Source organism: Delphinus delphis, chromosome 20 (assembly GCF_949987515.2).
Source record: "Delphinus delphis chromosome 20, mDelDel1.2, whole genome shotgun sequence".
NCBI lineage: Eukaryota > Metazoa > Chordata > Mammalia > Artiodactyla > Delphinidae > Delphinus > Delphinus delphis.
Window position 1 is genome coordinate 26,304,484 of NC_082702.1, and position 18,160 is coordinate 26,322,643.

At 36.3% G+C, this 18,160-nt stretch overlaps 1 protein-coding gene across 4 annotated transcripts in view; it reads left to right on the plus strand.

Moving 5' to 3' along the window:
- The window catches only part of CYLD (CYLD lysine 63 deubiquitinase), a 62,020-nt gene that overhangs the window by 27,167 nt on the left and 16,693 nt on the right, over positions 1-18,160 (plus strand). For 3 of the 4 annotated variants that reach the window (XM_059999221.1, XM_059999220.1, XM_059999223.1), the window contains 6 exons: positions 5,941-6,039; positions 7,610-7,726; positions 12,507-12,886; positions 13,776-13,941; positions 15,081-15,222; positions 16,501-16,623. In XM_059999221.1, coding sequence (XP_059855204.1) covers positions 5,941-6,039; positions 7,610-7,726; positions 12,507-12,886; positions 13,776-13,941; positions 15,081-15,222; positions 16,501-16,623 — 1,027 coding nt within the window. The remainder of the gene's footprint in view (positions 1-5,940; positions 6,040-7,609; positions 7,727-12,506; positions 12,887-13,775; positions 13,942-15,080; positions 15,223-16,500; positions 16,624-18,160) is intronic. The other variant, XM_059999222.1, reaches the window with a different exon arrangement.

Below are 18,160 nucleotides of genomic sequence, written 5' to 3' on the forward strand. Positions count from 1 at the left end.
CCCCAACCTCTCCTTAACCCTGGCATCCACTAATTTGTTCTTCATTTATACAGTTCTGTCATTTCAAGAATCCTTTTGAGCTTGGCTTTTCTCATTCAGCATAATTCTCTAGAGATTCATCCATGCTGTGTGTGTCACTGGTCTGTTCCTTTTTATTGCTGAGTTACAGTCCATGTTATGGCTGTACCACTATTTGTTTAACAGTTTACCTATTGAAGGACATCTGATTTGTTTCCAGTTTTTAGCTGTTATAACTAATGCTTATAAACATTTGTGTAGAGTGAACACAAGTGAACATAAGTCTTCATTTCTCTGGTATAAATATCCAGGTGTGCAACTTCTGGTCATGTGGTATTTGCATGCTTTTTAAGAAACTGCCACACTTTCCCAGAGTGGCTGTACCATTCTACATTACCATCCACAATCTATGAGTGATCCAGTTTTTCCACATGCTCACCACCATTTGGTATGGTCACTATTTTTTACTTGAGCCATTCTGAGATGTGTGTAGTCATATCTCACTATGGTTTTAATTGAATTTCCCTGATAGCTCATGATGTTGAATATCTATTTTCATGTACTGATTGCCATTTATGTATCTTCTTTAGTGAATTTTGTTTTCATCTCTTTTGCCCATGTTTTCATTGGACTATTTGCTTTTTACTGTTGAATTTTGAGAATTCTTTATATATCCTAGACACTAGTCCTTTGCAAATATTTTTTTCCCAGTCTGTAGCTTATCTCTTCATCCTCTTAACAGAGTCCTTCACAAAGCAAAAGATTTAGGTTTTTATGGAGTCCAGTGTTTCTGGCTGTTTTTGTATTTCTCCTCTGTTCCCTTCTTCTCTTGCTCTCTTCCTTTGTGGTTTGATGACTTTGTTTAGTGGTATGCTAATATTCCTTTCTCTTTATCTTTTATGTAAAAAGTTTTCTAGTTTTCATTTTTTCCTAAGTGTGTTTGTAATTGCTTATTGAAGCATTTTTACCATGATTGCTTTACAGATCTTTGTCAGATGATTCTAACATCTCTGTCATCTCAGTGTTGGCATTTATTGACTGTCTTTTTAAATTCTTTTTGGCATCTTCCTGGCTCTTGGTATAATGAGTGATTTTTATTTGAAACTTGGACAGTTGGGTATTATATTCTGAGATTCTAGATCATATTTAAACTTTGTTTTTGCCGCTTCAAGGGGTGTGTGTCACCTCATTATGGTCAGGTGGAGGCAGAAGTCCAGACTCCCCGCTTGGCCTTTGTTGGAGTGAGTGTGGCCGCTGTGTTTGGTTGCAATAGAGTGATTATTGTCTAAAAGTTTCTGTCTAACTAGGGTTTGTCTTTTCTCATTCTTTGACTAATGAGAGGATACCTTTGTTGGGAGTTTCTTTTGCCTCTCCCCGTTGGCATTTCCAGGTTGCTGCCTTCTTCAGCTCTAAGTCTAGGATATATGAGGCAATAAGAAAACCCAGGGAAATCTCGTGTCACTCCTTAGGTCCTGTGCTCCCTAGCTCATCTGCCTTCTCCTCTTTGCCTTTCAGAGGCTTCTCAGTTTTGTTTTATATGTTACATCCAGAGTTTTTAGCTGTACTTATCAGGAGGAATAGGAAAAAGTACACCAACTTATCTTCCCAGAAGAGTAAGTTGCCCCTTTTTAAAAAAAGCTAACAGTAGATCGATCATAGGGATCATTTTATATTAGTACATAAATTGCATACTTAATCTTTTGCTTAAATTATTGCATTGTATTTCATTTTATAAATGTATCAATTTTTTTTTTTTACATGTTGGGGGTAGGAGTTTATTAATTTATTAATTTATTTTTGCTGTGTTGGGTCTTCGTTTCTGTGTGAGGACTTTCTCTAGTTGTGGCAAGTGGGGACCACTCTTCATCACGGTGCATGGGCCTCTCACTGTCGCGGCCTCTCTTGTTGCGGAGCACAGGCTCCAGACGCGTAGGCTCAGTAGTTGTGGCTCACAGGCCTAGTTGCTCCGTGGCATGTGGGATCCTCCCAGACTAGGGCTCGAACCCGTGTCCCCTGAATTAGCAGGCAGATTCTCAACCACTGCGCCACCAGGGAAGCCCCAAAATGTATCAGTTTTTTGAAACCAGTCCCCTACTGATGGGCATTAAGGCTGTTTTCAGTCTTTTGCTATTATAAACAATGCTTCAGTGAGTAATGTCATATGTATGTTTCAGTTTGCATGTATGCAGTATAGCTAAAACATTACTTATGTGTTCATTTGATAGAAGAGTCACTTTGTCCTGAAGAAAATTAGAGTATTTCATTTTAGAAAGATCTAATTGTGAAAAAGTCTCTCCTTGGATAAGTGCTTACCTCTACCTTCCTATAACTTCCCTCATTGATTCTAGTTCTAACTGGGGATGAAGTTAGGACAAATCCAGCCCCTCTTCCTTGTAGCAACCCTCAGATATTCAAAGATGAGTGTCCTTGACACCTACATCTTCTGTTCTCCAGCCTAAATAGTTTGAGTCATTTTAGCCATTTCTCATATCGCATGCCTTCCAGATATTCTGAATAAGACCTGGTTTGTTAAAGACACCTTCACACTTGGACACCTAGAGGGGAACAGAATACCGTAGTCTGTATGTAGACTAATTATTGCAATAGAACAGGACTTTGGAAGAAAAGATTTTGGGACTGCCCTGTCACAGTTTGAATTATATTCCCAGAGACACGGTAATGCCTTCCTTGCGTGGAGTTGGTAGTATTTCTTGACTAAATGAATGCACTTATAAACTAATGAATTAATGATTCCTGAACTTACGCTTGACTTAAATCCCCAGTTTTGTTCACATGTACTTCTGCTTCTGATCTATATTTGTATGGTTGATTTGGGGGACACATGGCAGGACTTTACATTTGTCCCTGTTTAACTTCATGTCGTTAGAACTATCCAGTCTTCCATTTTCAGATCATTTTGGATACTAATTCTGTCCTTTTGTGTTTTGTCTCTCTCAATATCATGTCATCTGTAGATTTTTCTTGTGTGCCATCAATATACTTTTCTGAGTATTTAAATGGGATATATTATACTCATATTTGCATTAAAATATTTATAAGATCTTAAAAAAAAGATAACTTCCTGGAAGTGGACTTGCTGGGTCAAAGGGTATGTGTACTTTACATTTTGATAGATAATGCCAAGTGGCCTTCTGTAGAGATTTGTCAGTCTGAATCACCCTGAATGTTGTCTGTATAGGCAGGACTTCTCTCATATGAGACAATTAGAGCCCAAAAGGTTATTTTGAAGCACTAGATCACAGTATGCAACCCTGATGTTATCTCTATGGACCTTCCAGGATTTCTTGAACAATTTTTCATATAAAATTGTCTAAAATATAAGGAAAATATTTACTTTGATCAGTAGTCTCACTGTAAGGAGATTTTTGCTTTGTTGTTGTGTATAGTATGTTTGGTATTGGGTTTTATAATTCTTCATTCTACCCAAGTAAACTTACATTTTCTTCAGTAGATTTCTCCATGGATATTAAATTCTCATTTGGGTTTGAATTATGCTCTTGTGGCTGATGATGTTAAGCAGTACATCAGTTAAGCAATTTTCTCAATTTAGTGGGTCATTCAAATCCACAGACATTTCTTGTGGTTTGTTATTGTTCACTGGTTTATTGTTATGATTTCCAACCCAAGTTTCTTCCAGAGGTTTTTCTTTTTCTGATTAAATCGATAAGAGTGATGGGCAGGCTTCTAATTTTATCATTTTGAATGCACTCCTGCTGTGTATATATAATGGGTACTTTTGGCTTCATTTCTTTTCTCAACACAGTGTCCATGGTGTTTTGTATATCAGTTGTTTATTCTTTTTTATTGCTATGTAATATTCCATTGCATGAACAGATCACAGTTTGTTTATCCATTCTCCTGTAGAATGCATTGTTCCAGCTTTTGTTTATTACAAATAAGGCTGCTGTGAACATTTTATACATGCCGTTTGGTGGACGTCTTGCTATCTCTTTTAATATCTTTTAATCAGGATTGTTTTAATCTCACAAAATTGCCTGCCAAATTTATTCCTTACTTTGTTTACTTTCTCATACTTGCCTTTTCCTGAGATGGTAATCGCTTAAAATTCATTTAAGATGGAAGGCTTTGATTTTGGATCATGAATACAGTTGTGATAAGGAAAGAATTAGTTGGTATGTAACTGCTGGAGGGCAAGTTAGATATGGCATGTGACCCTTTATCTGCATAGAATTCTGCAGGACTGTCCTATTCCTCAAAGTTGATATTTGAGCCCCTACCTCCCCCATGACAAAGTCTTTGGCAGAAGATAACCACCATTTCCAACTCCAGTGCCCTGCATATTCCTAACCCTTGGAGCTCTCCCCTAGCATCAGCATCAGAGTTGTCACCACCGGCTCATCCATTTGGCCTTTTGGTACTGCCAGGCGGCCTTAGTTAAGACCATTTTCTGCCTTTATTATAATCACCACTAACTGTATAATGTATATAGATTATGGTATACATGTGAAGATCTTTTCAAAATGTACTTACATGCAATTAATTACAGTTAATAGTGGGAGTTAGTTTTCTTTAGTCAATTTGTATGCTGTAATTTGGAAACTTTTGCCAGTGACTAAGAAGTTTTACTTTCACAGTAGCTGTCACATGTGGTATTTAGAGATATTGGAGTGGTAACATCATAAAAATATTGGTAAATAGCCTTTCATTTACTATATCACTTGGTTAAACACATGGTTATTCAGTATAATTTTTGAACTAAAATAATATTCCATTTGATCACATTATGAGACAGTTAAGATATAGTTCAATAATGCATTCTTCTCCCCCTCCAACTGTGGAAAAAAGTTACCAAGCATCATTTATATATAATTAATTCAATATTATTTCCTTTTTCTTAAAAAAAATAGCCCTTGTGTTTAAAATGTAAAACTTTCCCTCTTTTTCTCTTTCTGTTCTCAAAAATCCACTGTGGGTGATATTGTTTTTGCTGATACATAGCTTTATCAGGTAGGACTCTTAAGTGTCATGTTGGACTCCACGGATGTGTTGAACTTTCCAGGGGAAAACTTTCCAGGCTGACTTTTCTACATTTGCTTGATCAGTTTTTGTGAATATCTTATGAAAATCACTGGCCTTTAAGGTTTAAAGTAGTCTTTGTATCAAAAACAAAATTATTGCACCAATTTTTCAAAACAGTTTTAAGTGTTTTCTTCAGAAATATTGTTGCTATTTATCTCTGGCTTTCTGCATTATTCATTTGTGTATTTCTCTGTGTTTTTTCTCTTATATGTATATGTGTTTGTGTTATTCTTAACATGTATATATATTTTTAAAAACTGATACATATACCTAACCAGACTTTTTCCAATCTGTGTCCCATGAAATATATTAATCTGAGATGCTAAGTAGAGTGGCACCAAAAACATTATCAGATAAGTTTATTATATCCCTTTTTGAGAGATTCACAATGCATATCAGCATATTAAAGGTTCTGGGGTTATGCGGTAAAGAAGTCTGTTTATCTCAGCATCTTCTAGAGATATTTGAGAGTGGGACACTTCATAACACACAGGGGTGTTCTGGGGATACTGATTTGGGAAATCCTGCAAAAAACTGAATAAGGTTTTCTTGGTGGTGTTTCAACATATCAAATAAAATTGATTAAAAGTGGTTAAATTTTCAAGAAGTTTAAGCACATAGCTGAATTGTACTTGGGGTGTATTATCTTGTAGAAATTATGTTTTGAAATACAGCAGTGATTTTTTTTTGGTATGATCTTTTTCAGTACTTTTTATGGCCTTGACGAATTTGTAAAACTACTCTGAAAATTCTGTTTTTTCATTGGAAAGGGATTGTTGTTGTTATTGTCATTATTTGCTCAATTGTTTCTCTTCTATAAGAATTTGCTTTTATCTTTAAAAAACATGTTTACTGTTTCAGATAGCGTTACACAGGAAAGGAGGCCTCCCAAACTAGCCTTTATGTCAAGAGGTGTTGGGGACAAAGGTTCATCCAGTCATAATAAACCAAAGGCTACAGGTATGGATTAATAGAATACAGTTCTTAGTTATTTACATGATTTTTTATTTGCCATAGCATTGAGAAAAGGTTAAAAGGTATTACTCCTTAATGTATACGTAGACTTTCTTCTTGCAAACATTTTTAGTAGTTTACTAAAAAATGTTTATAGATGGTGTTGCTTAAGCCAAGGGTTCGCAACCTTTTCTAAATGATGAAAAGTTTCCTGTGGGGACCTGTGTCTTTTTCTGGTCCATATACGCTGGTTTTTGGAATTCCCTACTTGTAACATTTGTATATATAGTTTAGAGTCACACTGTACAAAATAATCATTTATGGATAATGTTTATAGGATAAAATATACTAGAGATTATGTGGATTTTGCTAACAGAGGTGGCACAAATTAAATTCCAAACCACTAAGCAAAAATTTTTGTCTTTCTTCCAGAGACTCCCTTACAATACATGTGGAGTTTTTAGTTGTTTTTTGGTTAGCTTCCACATATTTCATAGATGTATAGGGTGGTAGTTATACAAGCTAAACAGCTAATTTAAAAAGCTGCAAGAATTTTCAACTCAGATGTAGGTTAAGAAAAGAATATTTTTTCCTCAATTATCTAGTGAAGAAAACTTTTTCAGCTTATTTAAAAGGAAATTGTACTTTAAGAAATATTTTATGTGACATTGGACCCTGGGAGATGTAGAATTAAATAGAATATATAAGTGATAGATAGTATTTTTTATGTTAACCTATGGATCTAGATAGGTTAGCACCAATTTGCTACTCTCACTTAAATATGAATAGCCTAAAGATTTTCTTAAGATATGTGTACTACTTATGTTGTAGCAGATCTTAGTTATAGGTGTGAAGTGTAAAGTTATCTGCTTTAAATTGAAAAAGAAATCAGATTTTGTTGTAGGTTCTTCAGACCCCACTACTCTCAACGATAGCATGTCCTTTTAGTAATGAGGCAGGGGGAATGTCTTGATGTGTCTGTGGCATAGCTACACTAAATTTTCTTACATTTAATAAATCTAATGTATAAGAAATAATACTGCTTCACTTTTTCAGAGACATGAAGAAATTCAGCAAGGGATTTGTTGACTAAATTCCAAAATGTTTAAACCTTAAATCTTTTAAACTTAATTTATGCATCTATTTATATACATTCGAAGACTGCCTTCTTTTGAGGGCAACCGTTTTAAAATAATATGTTAAGTTTGTGAACCAAGAGCTTCGTTAAATGAAATTGGGGAATGGTGATTTTGACATTTGGAAATAAGCCATAGTACGTGAAATGATTTTTTAAAGCAGTTTGTTTAAAAAAAAAAAAAAAAAGGCAGGCTTTTCTTTTAACTTAACTCCTGTTCTCCTCTTATATTGCTTCTTGGGCTGAAGAATCTTTTTGACACTGCAAAAATGGTTACCAAAATTTTAAAAGCTGAAGGTACTAATAAACTATATTGTGTTTGTATACATCTGTTGGTTGTGTAAATAATTGTTAACACCATATACATATTATTTTCTCTTACGGAAAAACTTTCACATCATATTGACTTTATTTTTAAAAGGAACTTTTCTTGTTCCATAGGATCTACCTCAGACCCTGGAAATAGAAACAGATCTGAATTATTTTATACCTTAAATGGGTCTTCTGTTGACTCACAACCACAATCCAAATCAAAAAATTCATGGTATATTGATGAAGGTAATCTATAATTTTAGTGTTCTTTATAATGATTCTCTCCTTTTAACTCACTAGAGAAAAAATGGCTTTTTCACCAATATAGATAGTTTTTGGAAACAGAATGAATAGACCATTCTTTATTAATATTGCTGAATTAAAATATTGTACACAATTTGAGCTGCACTGCTGTTAAGGCTAATGTAATATTTAGAAAATGTATTAGCAGCTTGTTCTCTGCACTTCATTGATCTGTTTAAGGTAGAAGATCTCTAGAATCAGTTGAATCATTTAAAGACTTTACTATCTTGATATCCTTTTTTTTGATACCACTTTTAAAAAACTCTACCTTCCCTTGGTTCTGGGACATCACTTTCTTCTGGTTTATTCTTTTTTCTTTTGTTCATCTGTTCAACAAGTATATATCGAATGCTTACTGTGTGCCAGAAACAAATGAAGAATTGCAGTCTTGATGGGTATAAGGAAGGCATATGATGCTGTGAGAGTATATTATGGGATGCTTTTACTTGAGGGGCTCAGGGATATTTCTAGGAGGAAGTGACATGAGCTTAGATTTACCAGGGGAGTGATAGATAACAAATTGAAATGGGGCAGAAGAACGTTTTAGGCAGAAAGAACAGCATATGTAAAGGCCTTGTGGTAAAATGGAGCTGGTGTTTGCCAAGGACTAAAGAGAGCCAGAGTAGCCAGAACAGAGAGATAGAACATCTTATGAGATGAGAATGGAATGGCAAACAAGGCCAGGGCACGTGGAGCCTGGTGTATCCTATTAAAAGGAAATGGCAAGCCACTGAAGGATTTTGCAAGGGATTTGCAGGGTTTGCCTTTTGAAAAGATGATTGTGGCTGCAGGGTGGACAGTGGACTGAAGCAGGGGCTGTGTGAATGCAGGGACACCGTTGAAGGCTGCTGATAGGCTCAGCCGTAGATTATAGTTGCTGGGGCTAGACTTGTTGGGGAAGGGATGGGGAGAGGTGGATGGCTATGAGATATCAGAAGTGAATTGACAGGATTCACAGATAGATTGAAAGTGAGAGGTAAGGAAGAAAGAGAGATGAGTGATGACTCCTAGTTTTCTGGCCTGCATACGTAGGTGATGATGGAGGAAGGTGATGGATTAGGTGATTGTGGAGGAAAGTGATGGATTTGCTTTGAATATGTTGAGTTTGAGGAGCCTTTTAAACTTCCCAGAGTTGATTTGTCAAGCGGGCAGTTGCATATGCAGATCTGGAGCTTAAAAGAGATGTTAAGAGCTGGAGAAATAAATTTGTAGTTTGCCTTCACGTATGTGGTGATTAAAATCCTGTGAATAGTGTCACCTATGGAGAAAGTAGGGATGGAGGGTGTGGCTGAAGTCTGAGCCTTGAGGAGCATAATGGCTGGGAGGAGGAGAAGTCTTCAAAGGAGACAGAGAAAGGGTAACCAGAGGATGTGGGCAAAACAAGAGGTTATTAGGCCAACAAGCCAAGGAGCTAATAGACACCAGTGTCGAATGCTTCTGAGAGGGCAAATAAGATAAAGACCACACAAAAACCCGTTGGATTTAGCCAGTGGCAGCCGCTGATGGCCTTGTGAGTTATGTTTTTACGGAGCCAGGAGATGGAGACATGAGTCCAGTTGCCTAAAATGTAAGTTTCTGCTTCATCCTGGACTTCCTCTCTCTCTCTCATTAGTCACATCCAGATGTCACCAAGTCCTAGGGATTTCCTCCTCTTTAATATCACTAGAATCCTTCCCCTCTCTTCATTTCTGAAACCACTGCCTTAGTTCAGATCCTTTCCTTTGTTTTTTGCTGTCTGGATTAATATAGTAACCTTCTAACTGGTCAGAAAGATGAAGTAATGAAATTTGTATGGAATAGGTCTGCATCCTTAAATTAGAAAATAGGAGCAATTTACTTGTAAAAGAACATCATATCTGTAGTTGTTTTACTTACACATTTTAAAGGCTATTCTTTATAACATTTGATTCATTTATTCATTTTTTTAAATTAAATATTGAGTATTTTATTGTGTTAGTGGCTACACCAAGTGTTATGGATCCAACCATGGAAAAGACTAACAAAGTTCCTCGTTGTAGGGAGCTTATATTCTAGTTGGTATGATAGACAATAAATGTATAGACAGATAAGGTTAACTGTGACATATGGAATGAAGGAAATGAACAAGGTGATAGCAGCTGGTGGGAAGCTGGCTCCAGAGATGGTTTGGAAAAGAGTCTTTGAGGAAATGATATTTATGTTGAGATCTGGATGATGTGAATGAAACTTCCAGAAAAAGAGCTTGAGAAGAGCATTCTAGGCAGAGGAAATAGTAAAGGCAGAGGTCCTGAGGTGAGAAACTATATTTGGGGAACAGGAAGTAGGCCAGAGTGGCTGCAGCAGAGTAAGCAAGGAAAAGAGGTGTATGAAATGAGTTTGGAGGGGTAGGTAGGAGCCGGATCATTTAGGACCTAGTAAGTGTTGGTAAGAAATTTAGTATTTATTGTAAGGTACTGGAAAGCCATTGATGGTTTTAAACAAGGGAATGATACAAGATCACGTAAGATCTTTAAACTTTAAAAAAGATCTCACTAGTTGTGGTATGGTAATTAGATTGGAGAGGGGCGAGAAGAGGGACAGAGAGTCCAGGTAAGAGACTGGTTGCATGGTGAAAGATGATGGTGGCTTTGACTGGGGAGATGATGGTAGAGGGTAAGAGGGGTGGACAAATTTGGGGTATATTTTGGAAGTAGAAACAACAGATCTTGCTGTATGGAACTGAGTGTTGGGCTTGGGGGGTTGAGGGTTTGGGAAAGAAAATAATAACTTAAAAAATTTTTAGATTAAGTATCATCAGTAAAGAATCTTAAATGGATAAGTTATAAAGTACAGTGAACACCCATGGAGTCGCTACCCACTTTAAGGCAAAGAACATTATCATTCCCGTTGAAATCCCCTCAGCGCTTCTTCCTGGTGGTGTTCTTTTCACTCTCCTCTGAGCTACCATCGTCTTTAATTTAGTGTTTATTGCTCTCTTGGTTTTCATTATCGCTTTATGAGTTTGTCCATCTAAACAGCATACTGTTAGTTCTGCATGGTTTTGAGCTTTATATACAAGGAATCAGACTGTATATATATTGTGTAATTTCCTCCCTCAACATTATGTTTCTAGATTCATCCAAGTTGTAGTATGTGATGATGATTTATTTGTTTTTGTTGCTGTATAGCATTGCGTTCCATTCCATTTCATTTCTGTGAAATATGGTATTTAAATATACCACAATGTAACTATCCATTCGACCACTGATGGACATTTGAATTGGTTTTATTTTCTTGCTATTATTAACAGCTCTGCTATTAACATTCTTACCCATGCCTAGGGTATGTACCTAGGAGTGGAATTACTAGATGTACATGGGATATGCACATCTTTCCTTTACTAAATAATGCCAAACTGTTTCCCGGAATAGTTAATACCACTTCACACTCCCATCGGCTTTGTGTAAGGGTATCATTGACTCCTCATCCTCACCAGCAGTTAATGTTCTAAGACCTTTACCTTTTGAAAAGCTCTCTCATGTTGATTTTGACTTTCTTTTATGTATTTACTAGTGAGGGCAAGAACCTTTTCATTGATTTGTTGGTGATTTAGGTTTCTTTTTCTGTGAGCTCCCTTTTCAAGTCTTTTGCCCATTTTTTTTTCTGGTCTTTAAAAAAAATTGATTTATAGACCTTTTTCGAATTCTAATCCTTTGTCAGAAATAAGGATTACAAGTATTTTCTCCTTGTTTGTGGCTCATATTTCTACTCTTGCTATGATGCCTTTTAATGGACAAGTATCTCTTAATTTTAATGTGGTCATATTTGTCAGTCTTTTCCTTTTTGGTTTGTAGACTCATGTTTAAGATATTTCTCTCTACCCTAAAGTCATAAAGAACATTCTTCTATATTCTCTTGCAAAATTTGTAGGTTTGCCTTTGACATTTTTCTTTAAGACGTCTGGAAATTGTTTCTGTGTAGAGTGTGACAGAGGCGTCCAATTTAATTTTTTAAAAATATGGATAGTTGATTATCTCAACGCCGTTTATTAAGAGGTTTGTTCTTTCCACACTGATTTGCAGTACCTGCCTGGCAACTGTATTAGTTGTTTTAATGAAACAGCTTTTGGCTTTGGTTCTTTTTATTGGATGTTTGTTTTCTCTTTCATTAATTTCTGTTTTTGTGTTCTTTCCTCTTGACTACTTTTGGGGAGGTTATTCTGTTGTTTTTCTAACTTCCTAAGTTGTATGCTGAGTTTATTAATTACCTTTCCTTTTTTTCTAAAATGAACTATTAAGTCTATACATTTCTTTTATAAGTATTACTTTAGTTGTGTTCAAGTGTTTTTTTCTTTATTTTAAAAATTTACATTATCATTTCTTCTTTGATTCATTTGTTATTTAGAAGCATCTTTCTTAAATTTTTTGCTCTCTTTTTTGTATTGGTTTTTGTAACTTAATTGTATTTTGGACAAAGAATATAACCTATACAATTCCAATCAATAACATATTTTATTGGTTTGAATAATTGGGTGCCATTTACTGACGAAGAAAAATTTGGAGGTGGGGATATGAATCAAGAACACTGACGTGGAGGTTGAATCAAGAACACTGATGTGGAGGTAGTAAGTTTGTGATGCTTATGAGAATCATACTAGAAGAGGTCAGGTGGGCAGTTGGACTTATGTATATATTAATCTTTAGAGATGTATGGCATATTTAATATTCTTGAATAAATTTCTCTAATTAAGAATAATTTCTTATAGTTGCTGAAGACCCTGCAAAATCGCTTACGGAGATCTCTCCAGACTTTGGACACGCTTCACCACCACTGCAACCTCCTTCCATGAACTCACTATCCAGCGAGAACAGATTTCATTCTTTACCATTTAGTCTGACAAAGATGCCCAACACCAATGGAAGTATTAGCCACAGTCCGCTCTCTCTGTCCGTTCAGTCTGTGATGGGAGAGCTAAATAATGCACCTGTGCAGGAGAGTCCACCCTTGGCCGTATCTTCTGGTAACTCACATGGCCTGGAAGTGGGCTCGCTGGCCGAGGTTAAAGAGAATCCTCCTTTCTATGGGGTAATCCGTTGGATTGGTCAGCCGCCAGGACTCAATGAAGTACTGGCTGGACTAGAACTGGTAATTTAATTTCACCTAAAAATTGCATTTCTTTTCTGTCTGGGGTTTTGTACAGATCTTTCCCTATGCTTTGCTTTTTGGTGAAATATTTTATTTATCCACAAAGCCATCACTAGAGAAAAATTTTATTACCACGCTGCCCGACATCCTTTGCCACCCATTAAGCATCTGATCCACTTATTCTTAATGTTAGCTGATCTATGTTCAGGGAATGAAAGTAGATTTTTAGGCTAATATGTTTAGGCTCATTATATTAAACAGAATGCAGTAAGGAAAGCAAACTGTTATCAGTTTTTCTTTTTTCTTAGCCTCCCTCCTGCAGTCAGTTCTAATATTTCTATCATTGACTTTAAGATTAATCACCATTTTTAGTGACCTTTTGAGATCTTTGGTAGAGGGAAAGATTTTGGAGATTAGAAAGCATATTGTTTGACATTTCATAATCAGAAAGAGAATTTGAGTACATTTAGCTTTTATTTAAATATATTTCTTGCTTTTTTATTTGTTGGTTTACAGGCCAGTGAATGCTATTTTTCTCTTTGGGTTGTTAAAATAAACAGCCTCTTCTGGCCTCCTGTCCCCACTGGTTTTAATGCTTTTGGAAATGATACAGGGAAGTCAGTTAACCAGGGAAGGTTTAACATGTATTCTGAAGGGAAATACATTGAAGATTTTATGCTGGAATAAGGCATTAATTTCTCAAATCGTCAGCTGTGGGCTGAAACACTGATTAGTCAACCCCTTTTTCCTGATGGAGTTCTCAATACAGGTGTGACAGCAGAATTCTAAGAAAGGGTAAACTTGAAACAAGTCTTAGTTCTTTGTATACCATCTTTGCAAGATGGAGAATAATGCATGTTTAAGCTTTTTTTTTCTTTTTCTTTTTCAGGAAGATGAGTGTGCAGGCTGTACAGATGGAACCTTTAGGGGTACTCGGTATTTCACCTGTGCCCTGAAGAAGGCGCTGTTTGTTAAACTGAAGAGCTGCCGGCCAGACTCTAGGTTTGCGTCCCTGCAGCCAGTTTCCAATCAGATCGAACGCTGTAACTCTTTAGGTATTTGTGTGCCTTTCATTTATTCATCAATCTGGAATGACTCTAGTTCTGACCTCATGTCATTTTGCAGTAGTTGGTAGTAAACAGTGTTTCTTCTTTCCTGCCAGTTTTCATCAAGCTTTTAAATCAGAAAAAAATTATTACTTGGTGTATGAGAAAGTTACAGTTATCCTAAGAGGGGACATTTAGAAAAAGTATTAGCCAGGAAACCATGCTTGAGACTTAAAAATTGAGAAATAGTGGGATTTATTTTCCCCTTCCTGTTGATTACAGACATTTAATTTTCAACAACCCAGGAAGTAGAGATTGAAATGTGGCCTTCGTTATGGCACTGATTTTCCTCTCTCTGTATTGTTCAAGTACATCAATAAGCATGACTTATCAAGAAGTCAGCATTATTATAAGAAGTAGTTTTAATTGCTTGATGAACGACAGATCTCATCACTTATAGTAGGTGGCAGTTTCCTGATACGGTTCCTTTCCAGTTTTGGATAATTGTGGTGAAACATCTTGAGGGTTAAACAGGTATAAATAGGAAAGCCATCTTTATGAAAAACAATTTTTCTTACAGTTGAAGTAGTGCTTTGGAATTTTTTGTTTTCTTTTCCAACTTGAAAATGGAACATCTTCAGACAAATAAGATATTTGGGGAACAAAATATTTTACTTGGCAGATGCTTTTTTACATTACTTGATACTCTAAAATGTTTTTTAAATTGTGGAGGAAGTAAGGTTGAAAACGAACATTAGCATTTTTTTATAAGCCAAGCTGAATAACAATTAACCAAAACCTACCTTTAACTTAGTTTTAAGTTGGGTAATAAATTGTGCATCAAAATACCAAAAGTTTTTTTTTTTTTTTTTTGCGGTACGCGGGCCTCTCACTGTTGTGGCCTCTCCCATTGCGGAGCACAGGCTCCGGACGCGCAGGCTCAGCGGCCATGGCTCACGGGCCCAGCCGCTCCGCGGCATGTGGGATCCTCCCGGACCGGGGCACGAACCCGCATCCCCTGCATCGGCAGGCGGACTCCCAACCACTGCGCCACAAGGGAAGCCCCAAAGAGATATTTTTAAGTGAAGAAATATGTATGGGAATACTATAATAGTTTAAAAGAATTATTTTCATTTTTATCTTTGCAGCATTTGGAGGCTACTTAAGTGAAGTAGTAGAAGAAAATACTCCACCAAAAATGGAAAAAGAAGGTTTAGAGATAATGATTGGAAAGAAGAAAGGTATCCAGGGTCATTACAATTCTTGTTACTTAGACTCAACCTTATTCTGGTAAGTTTATAATTAATGCAGTAGGAATATAGTGCCATGGGGGCAGGTGTGTGTGTTTCTTTGTGTGTGTGTCGGAGAGAGAGAGAAAGAGAGAGAGAAAGAAACTGCTAATTGCCTCTGAGTGGAGAAACTGGGGGCTGGGGTTCAGGAGAGAAAGGGAGATTTGTATTTCACTATATACTCCTTGGAAGCTACTGAATGTTGCCTTACGTGCCTGTATCCAAAAAATTAATATAAAAAATAATGCAGTGAATGATGGATAAGAGGTGAATGATAGTGTTACAGGTGGTACAGATATTCTGAGGGTATGTAGGAAATCATAGGACTGAAGAGAATAAGTACAGGATCTTTGTGCACAAATCAAATAACTTGTCATAAGCCATTGACTGGCGTGTGTGTTCGTTTTACTAGGCAGAGGCAATCATAAAACTACTTCATTTTAAAGAAGTATTTTCAGTAGAAGCACAGTTGCCCTCGTATATGTAGTTTGTTCCAAAGAAGAACAATTTAACATGGCAAGAATTTTTACACTCTGAAGCTTGAACCAAGAACATCGCCAGTTAAACTGAGCATAACCTGCCAGCTCTGTACAGCCATGTTGTAAGAATTAGGAAGTTAATGGGATGTTAAAATTTTAAAGACAAGGGAGAAGAATAAAAGTGGGCCATTTTTGGGGCAGAATACTTTGTCTCTCAGAGGTGTTGACAAAAGCAAGAATTGATGTAATATTCTTCAGATTTTCTGATAAAAATCTGTTTAGCCAAATTTTCTTTTTCTTTGATATCAGCAAGTCACTGCTGTTAGTCACTCACAAGTGATTTTGACATTTAAAGGAATTCAGATTTCTGCAAAGGGCTGTGGAGAGAGAGAAGTATAATATCTAGAGTGGGTTACATATTGGCTATGTGTTTGCCTTGGGAAATTAGTTTCCACACTTTCTCCTCTGTTGTAGTTTGACTCAGATTTGTAGGCCTTCTTTCAGCTTTTGCAAAGAAGTTTTCCAGTGTACTGAAGGCGTATTTTTAATCCTTTAACACTGTCAATCTATAGTTTGCCTTCTTGATATTAGTATTCTCCTTAAGGATCTCTAGGCCCTGATGATTGAACCATGGGAAGCTTGACAGGGGTCTTGGTTACCTGTATTAATAAAAAACACTAATTTGCATGTTATTTGTTCTCCAGGGTGTGTGATTTTTCTCTTCATATTCTTTTTAGTATGGGTTTCTCAAAAATTAGTACATTTACAGCATGAGGAAAAATATTCTTTTTATTTTGCAGCTTGTTTGCTTTTAGTTCTGTTCTGGACACTGTGTTACTTAGACCCAAAGAAAAGAATGATGTAGAATATTATAGTGAAACTCAAGAGCTGCTGAGGACAGAAATCGTTAATCCTCTGAGAATGTAAGTAGAAGATAGTTATTTTTGCCTTTAGGTGGTATCCTAGGTTCTGTTTTTTGGTACAGTAATTAATTTATTCCCTGCTTTCCTTTAATGAGAAATGGGAGAGAATTAGTTCTCTCGATGATGTATTAACATCTTTTTTAACTTTCGGTCCTTGTATTGTCTTCTTTTTTTTTTTTTTAAGAAGGTTTCTGTTCAGTCTTTGTTGCTACTTTTATTTATTTATTTTTTAATTTTTATTTTATTTATTTAATTATTTTTTGGCTGCGTTGGGTCTTCATTGCTGCACACGGGCTTTCTCTAGTTGTGGTGAGCAGGGACTACTCTTTGTTGCGGTGCACAGGCTTCTCATTGCGGTGGCTTCTCTTGTTGCGGAGCACAGGCTCTAGGTGCACGGGCTTCAGTAGTTGCGGGGTGTGGGCTCAGCAGTTGCAGCGCGCGGGCTCTAGGGCAATGGGCTTCAGTGGTTTCAGTGCGCGGGCTCAGTAGTTATGGCTCGCTGGCTCTAGAGCACAGGCTCAGTAGTTGTGGCGCACGAGCTTAGTTGCTCCGTGGCATGTGGGATCTTCCCGGACCAGGGATCGAACCTGTGTCCCCTGCATTGGCAGGAGGATTCTTAACCACTGCACCACCAGGGAAGTCCCGTTGTACTGTCTTTACTTCTTTAACATTTTAAATCTGGCCAAAGTGTAGCACATAGTGTATGCCATGAAGTGATTAAACCATTTTGGTAGAGTGTACTACAATTCAGCAATTACAGTAGGTTTATAAAAGCTGATATAAGGTATTTGGGATTCTTATCTTCAATACTACCCCTAATGTAATCATGCTTATTAGTTTAATCGGTATGATCTGGCTTCTTAAACTTAATTTTATCTGAATGAATAGCCGCAAGGGACATTTTTATTTATAGAGTAGCAAGTATTTAATAGTTTTATGTTAGAAATAAATAAGATGTATTTTATTAACACATTTCTTGGTTAAAGGAAGATATTTAGGCCTCCCTCCACTTCTCTTAAAAAGGTGATGTTTTTGGTTATCTCCTAGTTTAAGAATTATAAGTATGTCTTTCTTTGGCCACAGGAAGCAATTTGTAATGGTATAAGTACAAGACATCTAGTAAGGACTTTTGTTAAGTGGTAGGAGGAATGTGTGATAATGTCACAGTGTAAAATTTAAACTATGAAGAGTCAGGGCCATAGATCACAAAACAAATCTGTTCTTTTAGGAATATAGGGAGCAAACTATATAATTTAAAGTCCACATTAAGATAAATTTAAATTTTGTGACATACTTTTATTATTTAACAATTAAAATAAAAAATAGTTTGATATAAGATTTTGACCCCAAAATGCAGAACACTGAAATATAATGAGCATTTGGAATGACCTACTATATAACATGACTAGGAAGGTATATTATAGGTGAATAAATTTCCCACTTGTATCTTTTGTTTTCTTTGAATTCTGTAATGATGAAAATAACTGTAGTTTTTACCCCCTTAAGATAATTATGAATCTTGAGTTTTACATCAGTT